This window comes from Eleginops maclovinus, chromosome 7 (assembly GCF_036324505.1).
Source record: "Eleginops maclovinus isolate JMC-PN-2008 ecotype Puerto Natales chromosome 7, JC_Emac_rtc_rv5, whole genome shotgun sequence".
NCBI lineage: Eukaryota > Metazoa > Chordata > Actinopteri > Perciformes > Eleginopidae > Eleginops > Eleginops maclovinus.
In genome coordinates, this window is record NC_086355.1 from 16,860,623 (window position 1) to 16,874,649 (window position 14,027).

General features: G+C 39.1%; 1 protein-coding gene across 1 annotated transcript in view; it reads left to right on the forward strand.

Annotated features, from left to right (window-relative positions):
• thsd7ba (thrombospondin, type I, domain containing 7Ba) overlaps positions 1 to 14,027 on the forward strand; it is a 123,061-nt gene that overhangs the window by 30,283 nt on the left and 78,751 nt on the right. Inside the window, 2 exon segments of the mRNA XM_063887105.1 lie at positions 4,913 to 5,071; positions 12,759 to 12,959. Of these exon segments, the coding sequence (XP_063743175.1) occupies positions 4,913 to 5,071; positions 12,759 to 12,959 (360 nt within the window).

Genomic DNA, 14,027 nt, shown 5'->3' on the forward strand with positions numbered 1-14,027 from the left:
CATGCACATGGTGATGCAAAACATTCACAGAGAATATATTCTGTCTAAAGTCAGTGTTATGTTTTTGATGTAAGCTGTGAGCATAAACTATTAAAGTCAAAGTTAGAAGCAGTGCATTATGTTGGTTATTGAGGCCCGAAAGAGCATAAGCGTGTCTCTAAAGCATGTCCAAGAGAAGTATCTGTTTACTCAGAAAGCATTTTCTTGAGCTATAAAACAGGGCAGCTTAAATTTAAATATCAGGGAGTCAATTTGTGAAAAAGCACTTTTCAATTCAGCAAATGACAAAAAAGTTTGAAATTTGTGTTAATAAAGATACTCTCACTCACGATAAACAGTAAAGCTGCCCTTGATAAGAAGCTGGTTGTTTGATGTGTATTTCATAACGCTTTAAGGGATCGTTTGACATTTTGTTAAAGATGTTAGACGAAAAGATGGGTCTCTCAATTCTAAATTGTTAATAAGAGAGGTTGCTAAGGAACCAGGAAGTGGCTGTGCCTGGCCATTTTATAGTCACGCTGTAACACTCACAGATACAAATAATTGAGCAAGAGAGTGAAGATGAAATTAATCCTGATGAGCACAGCAGTGTGTTTGTGTGTGTGTGTGTGTGTGTGTGTGTGTGTGTGTGTGTGTGTGTGTGTGTGTGTGTGTGTGTGTGTGTGTGTGTGTGTGTGTGTGTGTGTGTGTGTGTGTGTGTGTGTGTGTGAGGGTGAAAGAAAAAGGAATTGCGAATGACTTTTTACTGCTCATGTTAAAAATATAGTTATAGATATATTAAGAAACTCACCATCAATTCTTTCTTATTGTATCATTGCCTGGGAATATTAATGAAAATTAGAGCTTGTTGTTTCTATATATAAAGATGGGTGAGAAAATGTTACCTTGTAATACAATAGTAATATTCACTACCTCAGAACTCTAATGTTTCTTATCAGATAACAAACAGATCACAATTTAACATATTCATGAAAATACATTTCTTTGAGGGCTTGTATAAGATAAACATGGCTATGACTTATATAAGGCTAGGCTATAATAATAGATTACCCCACTTTTTTTATTTTTAGTAAGATCACACAACAGTTGCAAGATGTCTAGTGTCCTTTAGTTCTTACTGGAAGCTCGCCATGATATTTCACATGATTCTTAGTTGAGAAATAGTGAAAATGTCCCTCTTAAACTGCTGTCACACAATCTGTATAAATGTATGCAGAAAACAGGCATTAATATAGCCAAAAAAGTGGTTAATATGTATTTTTACTTTTGTATTTTCCATCTTACCTCCTTCTCTCATTTATGTCCGTGTGGGAAATTTAACTGACTAAATCATTCTTGTGTGGGGGTGGACTCAGAGAGGTTTGCATTGTGTTGAACTAACATCTGTGTAATTGTGTCTGACCTGAATTGTAAGAGAAACTGTTTTTTTTTAAGTAGAAAAGTCTTAAGGGGTTCATACAGACTTGCCGGGCAGAGTGTTTTCACATTTGATCAAATAAGTGGATGATTTGATTTACTTTTAACAATGCAAGGAAGTTCATCATCCCTCCCCTGTGAATTATGTTGAAGTTAGTATGCATTTTCTTAGTATCATGCGGATTTGAAAAGCTGTTATTATGTAGACTGATGGCTTAAGATATTGAAGTTATCAATATAGAGAATTTAAGATAAGACTTATTGCAGTTAGTTGGAGAGAACCATAACTCGTACTGAGGTTTTTGTCTTAAACACAGTTTTGCCATTTTAAGCTCAGGGTGGAGATGGTTTAGGTTTAAGCAGATGGCTGCTTCTTCTGCTTTTTCAATTCATCCCTTAGGAAACATGAAGAAATCCAAACCACTGAGGCAAAGATGGGCAGGTAGTTCAGCAAAATTGTACCTGAGAGTTGCTGGAAACTCACAGCATGTAGCTGCTCATATATCGATTTATATATATTATTTAATGCTAGTAACCTTTAAAACAGGGTATTGAACCCCAACACTTTTTGGGTAGAATCCAAAATGTCTCTGCATTAAATATAATATCAAAAAGTGGTGAATATCGAGCCAGGTTTTGTATTTTATATTTTCTTACTAACCAGATTGTGGCTATTTTACATATCTCTTGTTCGGCTGTTTATACAACAGTTGTAGTGTACGATTTATACATGATTTGAAGTGATCACCACCATGTTCAAAAATGTAAAGTTATAATGAAGCAGGATTCAGTTTGTTTAAATCTGTTAACTGTTACATAATGGGGAGAGAGTGTGTGGGAGAGAAACTCCCTCTCGAGGAAACTTTGGGATTTTAGCTTTTGCAGACCATTGTTAGGATCTCAGTTTTGGTATTTATAGTTTACGGTTTTATTTTGAAATGTATCTTGTCTTGCTCACTTCCTGTCTTGTCTTGTTCACTTCCTGTATAATATATATATAAAAATCCTGACAGTTGGGGGAAGGACCCATGTGCAGAAGCAAATAGTGGAGGCAGGGGTTCCAACGAAACAAAGGGCGAGCTTTTATTTATAAAAAGGCTGTTTCCAATGGAAAAAGGAGGGCTGAAAAAGGGCGATCCAAGACATCAAGGGGAAACAGCAAGAAAGGACGAACAACGACGACGACATGACAAAGAACACAAAGGAAAGCAAAGACTGAATACAGAGGAGGGTTATCACAAGACAAAAAACAGCTGGGAAGGGGGAGGAGACACACAGGGGCAACAGGTGAGCACGATCAGACAATCAGACAGGAGGGAAACTAAAGATGGGAAGTAAACTCGACAAGACAGGAAGTGACAAAACAAGATACATTTCAAAAATAAAACCGTTAACAATAAATACAAAACTGAGATCCTAACAACCATGGACATGCACAAACACCTATTTAAGACTACAGGAAAGGGAAAAGCATAATCGGTCACTTTTATTTGCTGTCAACGCCTTTTTAAAAAAATGTTTTGCCATGGACTAATCCTACAGTTTAATTAAGTAAACTTACTTTTAATTATAATCTAATCACTTTTTCATAAAAACAAAAAACTGCAATTGAACTGAAAATAAAAAGGAAAATCTCAAAGGCAGACCATTTCATTCAGTGTTTATAAACTCCAATCAGTGCTGAAAAATTATCCTATTTTTCACAAAACTTTAATTAGACAAAATTAAACTTTTAGGCTCATAAAATCATCACAAACCTAGCAGGAGATTGCATACCAAATAAATCATTTATCTTTTTAATTAAGCACAGTGGGTATTTTTTAGGAATTGTAACTATAAGGTCCTTTTTTTTGCCTAATCCCCCTTCTCCATTATAAACATAACCATTTATTTAATAAAAACACATTAATTTTGTCTTAATGCTATTTTGTTCTAGTGTCTACTCGATGCGTCATGAGGTGTTCTGGCAGTGGGATGCCTCTTTATCTCAGCAGATGTGTTGAGAGAAATGTCTCTGTAGATTCGAGGTGTATTCGGACAGTGAATATGTTAGCTGGAAATACAATATCAATGAAGACAACTCTTTGGACCAATGCATGTGTGGGACAACGATCAATACGTCAACTGTAATGTTTATATTGACGTGACTGGCACAGCTTCAGCTAATGCAAACAGATGTGGCTGCATACCTGCAATATGGAGGGCTCCTAGTATAACATGTTAAACAATTTGCTCCATTGTCTACCCCAGTAATGCAATCGACAAATAAAAGCAATCTACGGAACAAAGCAGACAGAACTGTGCAACTCACTTTATCAACGTGGTTAAGCAAGAATCTAATTCTAACGAAGGAGATCAAACACCATGTAAATTACTTTGGTAAGAAGACAAAATGCACGGTGGACATTTAGTGAATTTCTCTTTGGGCTCTCATATAAATGGAAATTTGCCTCTCAATGATGTGCGGAGGTGCATCAAAATGGAATATTAGATTTGAATAAATCTCTGTGTTGTGGGAAGGCAGAAAGTACCCTCTCATTTTGCGTGAGCGACTTATGTCAGAGCCCATTACAGGTTGCCAAGCTTTCTGTGATCTCCAAATGATACTAGCCATGCTTATCAGTGCATTGGTAACACTGTGTCTTGCCTTAATATCTCTGTGTTTACTCCCATAGCTGGTCACTGTCCTCTATTTAATATTCTCCTGAGCCAGACACGGGATAAGAACAGCCATTTTCCTTCTGTTCTTTCCTCCTTTTATTTCCTATGGCACAAAAAGCTTTACTAAATCCAGCCTGCTTCTCTCCATAATTCACACCATTTGAAACTGTAGCTTGCAGTAATACATTCCTATCTTCAAAATGAGAACTAACATACAAACATATGTTTTCAATTTAAAGACTTTAATGCTTATTTGTATTCTTCTATGTATGTATGTATGTATGTGTGTGTGTGTGTGTGTGTGTGTGTGTGTGTGTGTATATATATATATATATATATATATGCAAATATGTAATGAAAGGCAATGGCAGCTTTAACACTGTGGAAATAAGTCGTTGTGGTTTGAAGGGTTTTTATGAAGGGCCATCTATCAGTATTTTAAATAAATGATTGTGTTTGGCTATTTTTCCATTTAGATATTTTTGTTTTTTTATTGTTGTTCCTTATGTTTCTTTTTACACCTCAATATTTATCTATTATTTACATGTTTTATTAACAAACTGTTAAGTTTGTATTGCTCTTTGCTTAGAAGTCTTTTATAACTGCAAACCACACACACACACACACACACACACACACACACACACAGCACAACCCCACACACACACACACACACACACACACACACACACACACACACACACACACACACACACACACACACACACACACACACACACACACACACACACACACACACACACACACACTCACATTGCCTGTGTCTGATCTTGTTTTAAGCCTGCTCCTTTTCTGTGTTCCTCTTCCTCTTCAGTGTCCAGGCCTGTGAATGGTAGGCTGTGCGCGGGTGAAGAGCCCCCCTCGGCCGTTCAGCAGTGCGCCATCCCCTGCCAGCCCCTCTGTCTGCTCTCCCAGTGGTCCCCCTGGGGCGCCTGCCTACATGACAATTGCAGAGAGCCACAGGGGAAGAAAGGTATGATGGACTTACTTGGGTATGAGAGTGAACATGTTTTGGCTTTTTAAAGGTTTGCAAAGCCACCTGTTAATTAGCCAACAGTTGTATATCAGTGATTTAAAACAGAGAATTACTAAAGTGCACATTGATGGCACACACCTCTGAAAAGGCTTGTGCTGTATACAGGCGCTTCTCCATTTTCAGAGTAGGGAAATCTTTCTTTAGTGTGTGTACATTGAGTCGTAATGTGGACATGAGTCATAAACATGAACGCTACAAATGAGATGTGTTGTAAAGGCTATAAGAACCAAGTGAGCTATTAAACGTGATATGTTGGTGTGAGTTTTTGTTCTGGCTTGAGGGGCGTGCATGTGATTTTTCCCAGTCTGTTAGTATTTTTCGTGAATATTCTGCCACCACATGAATACAGCACAAATCTCACAATATTAACAAAAGTGAGATTTAGTTTGTGTATCAGCTCTTTGATTTGGGTCGACTACAACTTTAAATGATTTTTTAAAACAAATCAGGCCAATATGTTTCCCTTTTTATCCTACTGAGCGACACGTAACCAAAAAGATATAATTATTGGCGGGAATTTAATATACTATTTTACAAAAGGATTAGAGTTTAAGTCTGCTACCAGTGCCAGTTTGTACGATTATTTACCAATTACTGCTAGCATCAGTTATCATCAGATAGTTCATGTGCCATTGGATAAAGCATAGCTGCTGTAACAAGATGTAACAATCCTACAAAATGCAGACCAGGGTAATATTTTAAACGCCAAAGAAATGGATTCCAAGATGCATCAGACTTTCCAACCGTTGTCCATTAGCTGTTCTGTCCGAATCCTGTCTGACAGATGGACGGACAGAGGGATGGACACAGGCCATCCGAACGACATACACAGATAGCTAGCTAACAAGCTGAGATGATTTTAAATTGAAACTGATCATTTCCACAGATGGGCCGGTGGTGAAATCATAAGCACTCGGTCAAAACACAATTAATGTTGAGCTCTATTGCAGACACTGTAGTAGATTTACAATCAGCTGTTCAGGGAATAATTGCGAGATGAGTACCTTCAATATGCTCACAACACAATGCTTTGCACTAACCTTGTTAAAAACATTTATTGTTACACCGCGTTTTAATGTCTCTACAATAGATTGCAACAGTCAAACTAGAAGAAAGTGCCGTATTGTGGCTGACAGAGGCCAGAGGGAGGGCATTTCTGTCAGAGCAGCAGAGAGATGCAGTAAATGTTTGAATTGTAAATTGTTTGTTGGTAAGAGGCTGGCTGAAAGAAAGCGTGCCCTGGAAGAAGACAGTACTGCCGCAGAAAGACAGAAAGAAAGCACACCTGTAGTTCAGCTCTCAGTCCCAGGAGGGGTTAGAGGAGTTACAGCAGATAAGATGCTTCCTGCATGCCTGTGTGCGTGTGTGCTCTAGTATTCAGCGCGCCTGTGCTGTCTGAATGTTCTTGTCTTTTTTCACAGGTGAACGAGTGTCATATCTGACTGCTTTCGAGAGGCTACGCAATGTGTGCATAGCATAGAGTGTGTGTTTCAGCAAGTTGAGGAGCTGTTGGTGTGTTAGCGCTGTGCTAAAAGGGCGGCCTGACCTCGCTCCTGCCATGAGTAAATGTGCATGAAAGCCCCCTGGGGAGCGACTGAAGTGTAGATTGTTCAGGTCAGTGCCCACACTCCCCAACGCTGGATCTCTACGGGATGAGCCGGCGTCTCTCGCAGAAAGTGTCATTAATATATTTCCAACAGTGGAAAACACAGCATCTGCTGTTTCAAACAGGGCTCTCCTGTGGCACGGCATCTTTTGATGGCATTCATAAAGATCCACAGTCGATGGAGTATGAAACAAATAGAAAATCACTCGCACTGAGCTCGGTTGTCTGCGAAGCAATGAACAGTTATTGAGTGGTAGAGGGTTATTATGATCCAAGTCGTTCGTCCGTAGTCCTTGAGCTGAAGGGAATTCTTTGCTCCTATTGAATGTACACTCAGCCTTTATGTTTCACAACATCAGAATAAACTCTGATCCGTCTCTAACCGACAGACCCGCGGGAGCCCAGTGTTCAGGTAGAGAGCCGACCAGCCTAGGTGCTTATGCAGCGGCTGCTTTGCTCCCCGGAAAATTACAAATTTAAATTGCCTTGTAGAAGCTTTATGTGCTTTACACATTTTCCAAGTTATCTTGGCCTATCACATTTTGCTGCTATGTGGGAAAATGAATTGAGCATGGAAAGTTAGTGGATATAATTTTATTAATGCCTCTTCTAGAAGTCACTGCTGAAGGGAAGAGCATTTCCCAGCAAAAGAGTGTAAAAAGTCACAGGGTAGGCCTTGTTTCCCTCAAGTTAACCTGGCATGACCATTAATGCTTTCAATTATTAAATCCAAAGGTTTATTCCCACACCAAACAGTTTTTGTTGTGGTTTAGATGTTAGCAGCAATGAATGCTCTGGGCAATACTGCAATCAATACACACACTCTTTGCTCTGAGAGAGCAGCAGTGCCCAGATCTGATCACACCAGTAGATGGTCATTTGTACAGTGGGCATCCCGGTGTTAGACAGATACATCTGTAGAGGGAAATAATGTGGGACCTTTCTGCCATGTGTCAGAGCTGTGGTGAAATGAGCATACCTCAAAAAAGAACATCTGCTGCTGCTCAAGTGATATAGATATCTACTGGGGGAGGTGCTGCAGCATAGGGAAGCCATTTTTATACACACGTAATTCATCAACAAAGACTGAATCTTGGTGGTTGATATAGATCAAATAAGCACATTAACAATTCATTTTTTGTCTAAAAAAGATGATTTTTTTAATGAAATATACATATATTTCTTTATGAAAAGGTTACTTCCTGAGTGGACACCTCATGCTCTACTCTAATTTCTCTATTTAGAGCAATCTATCATTAACTCTCCTTTTAGATCTCACTGACATTGGCATGATGGACACATGTGATCTAAAGTAAACGCTGCCTAGAAACTGCATTACCTACACATATTATTACTATTATTACTTATTATTATGAAACCAAACAGAAAGTATTTGGTTAAAAATGTGCAATTGGACAGTTATTATGTTCTATATTTTGTATCTGAAAGTCTAGACTAAGGTCTTGTGCAAATGAGGTCGAAGTAAATTGACAGTTAAGTAAATAAGTGAGTTTGGCACAAAAGTTTCGGAAGAAGGCAGAGAAACTCAAACTTATAGCTGCTACACCTGATTTGTCACTGCCAGCTCCCTCAGGGGAAACTGTAAAAATCATTGGCACCTTTTATTAGACAAACACAGAGGGGGATAGACTTTAACCAGGTCCAATAAGAGACGTCAATGAAACCCTCCTATTTGTAGTTCACACAATAAAAACGATTTAACAACCACGCTACCACACAAGAACATTGTTGCAACTTATGCCATGCATGTCAGGTCACTCTACATGAGCTTTGTTAAAGACCCAACTACACATAAGTCCAGCAAAGCAGTATAAATACATTTGAACTGCCTCCATGGTACCCGGACTGTGTATGCTGTTTGAATATAATTGGCTAAACAGCTGGTCCATTGTTTCGTGTTAGGTTTGATTAAGCTAATTAAGTACTTATGTGGAAGGCTTGTTAGACTGTTTAGAGGAACATGAAAGTTTCAAGAACTAGCAAAAGTCTGCTTTCATTTCACTGATGTATTTGTGGCATAGTATGTAGTATCTTCTATTCAACAGTATTTAAATGAATCATCATTAAATCTATTGTTTTTGTCTTTGTTAAGACTTTCTGTAGTCCACCTTAATGTTCTCCTTTGCTTTTAACTTTCAAATAAAAACCTTGTCCTTTATGTTTCCATATAACTAGAAACTGTACCTTCTTACTTATTTCCAGAGGAAGATGAAGTACTCAGATCTTGAGATGTACTCAATTTTCCTCTGAGTTGTAGTGGAGTAGTACAAAGTAGCAGAAAATGGAACAAGTATCAAATATTTGTACTTGAGTAAATGTACTTAGTTGCTTCCCACCTCTGCTTATTTCTCGGGCTCAGATGCAATGGCTGATTTTTGTCTTTCAACACGTGCTAGCTTTGTGTTGAAAGCTGTGTTAAAACTTTTATTTTTAACTGAACACTTTGAGAAAAGGACTCTTTTGGGTCCGGCCCGAGGAGGAATCCTTTTTACACTCGTAAACAACATGCGAACGTTTTTCAAAGCAACACAATTATTATTATTGTCAACATAACATTATTCTTCCATCCATATCCCTTTCCGGGCCGTATGCTTTTATGATCGACATTTCATTTTTTTTAACCACTTCAGAGACGATCAGTATATGCCACTTTGGAGCCGGTATACCTCAGCTGGCAGTCCCTGATTTAGAAACGGAGGCTGTGGCAGCAGTAGTGAAAAGACAGTGAGACTCAGTAATTGGAGCAACAGGTGTCATTGTTAATGGATAGCCAGCCAATGTAACTTGACCCCAATCACTCCCACTTTCGGGTAATTTTTTTAACCACCTTTTCCTTAGCCGTGCCGGTTGGCTCATTATTTTCCTCACCTTCCTTCTCCTCTTTTCTCTCTTGGGAAAAGAATCCAGTGGAGATCTTTCCATTCATTTATTTCATTCATTTATTTAGTCCATAGACTTCATGGGTTAGATTTTTAATAGTCTATAACTATTTAAAAGTAAGAGAAAATGTGTTTCTATGGTTTATTCAATATAAGAAGTTTGTTTTTGAATGTTAAACATGGGATAAGAAAAGGTTGTAAATATATGCAGTTGAAATCTATTTGTAAACGATCAGCATCTGTTGCAGCAAGAAAAGATGAACAAAAAGTGTTAAAACGGACCGACCGATTTTACATGTGGTCCTTTCAAGTCATGAGAAAATGTTTCTTATAATAATAACGTACAGCAGTGTTTGCCATCAAAACTTGATGGCAAACACTGAATGTTTATGATGAAGTTACGTCCAGAGAATTGACAAGACATGTGCTGCAACCACGAGTTGACACAGCGGTTGCCCAACAAATTCTGAAGATTTCTCACCTTGGTCCCTTGTATTTAGCTGGTTCTCAGAGAATAATCAACATTCTGCATAACAAGATGAAACAGGCAAAGCACCTTAACACCTACAGTGGGGCAAAAAAGTATTTAGTCAGCCACCAATTGTGCAAGTTCTCCCATTTAAAAAGATGAGAGAGGCCTGTAATTTTTATCATAGGTATACCTCAACTATGAGAGACAGAATGGGGGAAACAATCCAGAAAATCACATTGTCTGATTTTTAAAGAATTTATTTTCAAATGATTGTGGAAAATAAGTATTTGGTCAATAACAAAAGTTCATCTCAATACTTTGTTATATACCCTTTGTTGGCAATGACAGAGGTCCAACGTTTTCTGTAAGTCTTCACGAGGTTTTCACACACTGTTGCTGGTATTTTGGCCCATTCCTCCATGCAGATCTCCTCTAAAGTAGTGATGTTTTGGGGCTGTCGCTGGGCAACACAGACTTTCAACTCCCTCCAAAGATTTTCTATGGGGTTGAGATCTGGAGACTGGCTAGGCCACTCCAGGACCTTGAAATGCTTCTTACGAAGCCACTCCTTCGTTGCCCTGGCGGTGTGTTTGGGATCATTGTCATGCTGAAAGACCCAGCCACGCTTCATCTTCAGTGCCCTTGCTGATGGAAGGAGGTTTTCACTCAAAATCTCACGATACATGGCCCCATTCATTCTTTCCTTTACACGGATCAGTCGTCCTGGTCCCTTTGCAGAAAAACAGCCCCAAAGCATGATGTTTCCACCCCCATGCTTCACAGTAGGTATGGTGTTCTTTGGAAGCAACTCTGCATTCTTTCTCCTCCAAACACGACGAGTTGAGTTTTTACCAGAAAGTTCTATTTTGGTTTCATCTGACCATATGACATTCTCCCAATCCTCTTCTGGATCATCCAAATGCCCTCTAGCAAACTTCAGACGGGCCTGGACATGTACTGGCTTAAGCAGGGGGACACGTCTGGAACTGCAGGATTTAAGTCCCTGGCGGCGTAGTGTGTTACTGATGGTAGCCTCTGTTACTTTGGTCCCAGCTCTCTGCAGGTCATTCACTAGGTCCCCCCGTGTGGTTCTGGGATTTTTGTTCACCGTTCTTGTGATCATTTTGACCCCACGGGGTGAGATCTTGCGTGGAGCCCCAGATCGAGGGAGATTAGCAGTGGTTTGTATGTCTTCCATTTTCTAATAATTGCTCCCACAGTTGATTTCTTCACACCAAGCTGCTTACCTATTGCAGATTCAGTTTTCCCAGCCTGGTGCAGGTCTACAATTTTGTCTCTGGTCTCCTTTGACAGCTCTTTGGTCTTGGCCATAGTGGAGTTTGGAGTATGACTGTTTGAGGTTGTGGACAGGTGTCTTTTATACTGATAACGAGTTCAAAAAGGTGCCATTAACACAGGTAACGAGTGGAGGACAGAGGAGCCTCTTAAAAAAGAAGTTACAGGTCTGTGAGAGCCAGAAATCTTGCTTGTTTATAGGTGACCAAATACATATTTTACCGAGGAATTTACCAATTAATTCATTAAAAATCCTACAATGTGATTTCCTGGATTTCTTTTTCTCATTTTGTCTCTCATAGTTGAGGTATACCTATGATAAAAATGACAGGCCTCCCTCATCTTTTTAAATGGGAGAACTTGCACAATTGGTGGCTGACTAAATACTTTTTAGCCCCACTGTATATCAGCTGACGCCAACATGCAGGAATAAGGAGACAAAACACTAAGAGCACACCAGCCCAAGGTTGCAGGCCTGTGCTCAGTGAGGGCAGTACAAACTGATTAACTGGGTCAAAGTTATAAGCTAGGAAAATATTTCCCTAACAATATCTCACTAACAATATGTATTAGCAATTTCTCAACTGCAGGAGCCTGGTGTTTACAAATCCAGGTGAAGGACATTATTTTGAAAGGCACAGGCACAGTAAATGGATGGGAATAAGAAAGGTCACACATTTCCAACAACCATCCAAATCCAGGTTAATTCTGGCCCTTTTCCAAAATCCTCTCTTCGGGTATGTTTTAAAACTGTTTCATGAATTTACCATATATTTGCTAAAACAATACAAGGCAAAACTGCATTAAATATATGTTCAATATATTGCTTAATAATGCATGTGGAGGAAGTGTAAATGGATTCTGGATTCAAACCTATTCAGGCGGTGTTCCTGGTGCTGAAACTGATTCTAAGAAGTGCTTACAGTACAGCAACAAACATATATTAATTTATAACAAGAGCAGTTTAGGTTTATACTGGAAAAATAACAAAATCCATGGTGGCCTTGACAAGGTAAAAAAGACAAACTCTTCAAGCCTGTCTTCTCTCGGACTCCTGTTTTAATAATTCACTCTACATTTGCATGGTTATCAGAGAGCATTTTTAAAGGAGGTGCTGAAGCTGACTATAGCATAAATGATGGAGCACCTAAATAATTGATCACAGGGAGAAAAGACAAGTAAAGTCCACATCTAATACTGTTTTCTATTGATTCACTAAAAGGGGCTCTGTGTTCAGTGTATGACACAACACTCTCACTGTTGCTTTATTTTTTTGTACAGGAATACCAATCGCTTTTCTGACAATGTTTCCATGTTCTCTTCCTCCCTTACCCTTGTGTTCTCTGTCAGGTTTCAGACAGAGGAGGAGAGAGGTCTTGTGGGAGTCCAGCAGTCCTCCGGAGACCTGCCCTCATTTGGTGGAGTCCATCCCCTGTGAGGATCCCGCCTGCTACCTGTGGCAGGTCCAACATGAAGAAAGATGCATTCCCAATAACAGCTCCTGCGGTCCGGGAACCGCAGCCCGGAATGTGACCTGTGTCAGCGCTGAAGGTAAAGACAGAGATTTGTATCATAAGGAAACAGGTCACATCAACATGGAAACCCTCACTCACAGTGAAGAGTTTTTTTAGTGGTACTTTCATTTGGCAAAAATGCTAAAGGAACATTTTTGATTCTTCGGGAAAGAACTTATTTGATTTGCGGTACAGAGTTTGATGAGAACAGTAATACAATTAATTAGAATTGATGGAGTTTTTCTTTTGTTACTTTTGACAGAGCCAGACTAGCTATTTCCCTAAGTTTACTATCTTTTTGCAAAGTTAACTTAAACCAAGCTAACCTCAGCCAACCTAAGCTCCGCTAACCACCTCTATGGTATAAAAATAAGAAGTTAAAATCATTTTCAAACCACAATAACACAATAAAAGGTCATCAATATTTTCTGTTCTACTCTCTGTTCAGTAGTCAAAATATTGTTTTACTAACGACAACATTGATTTTTGTCACCCTGAGATTTAATTCAACTATGTTCAAGATTGGCTTATAGCTTCATGTATTGTTTTGTCACTTTAAAAGGGTGCTAACCACTGACTGCAACTAATACATTGAGGCCCTGCAAAGCCGTCAGTGCTGTAACCAAGGCACGTGAAGTTATCAGTAACACTGTGATTCATGTACTCAGGTATAATGTGATCCATTGTGCTCAGACACATCTTCGCGTTGCGCGATATGAACATCAGCGCTAACGAGGCTCGCAATATTCATGAGGGTCCATCACTGAGTTTATGGGCGCAGAAAACATTGGTCTGATTAAAAGTCAGAATCACAGCTTCCTACCAGGCATTAATTGCTCATCTCCATAGATTAGAAGCCTAATTGCACTCTTTTTTCCCTCTGTTTTATTATTCTGTCACAATGGATCATGTGTATGTTTATCAGGAAGGCAGTGGAGGGTCCAAATGTATTAGCCAACTGGAGAGTCTAATGAGTTTTGACAGGACAACTAGAATGCAGGCTTTGGCGAGTTTGAGGCAAAAGGTTTATGAAATTGTCTGCAGCGTGTTTATTGTTATAGAAAGTTGACAAGTTGTTCAATTTTGCTTCTTCAATTGGTTTATT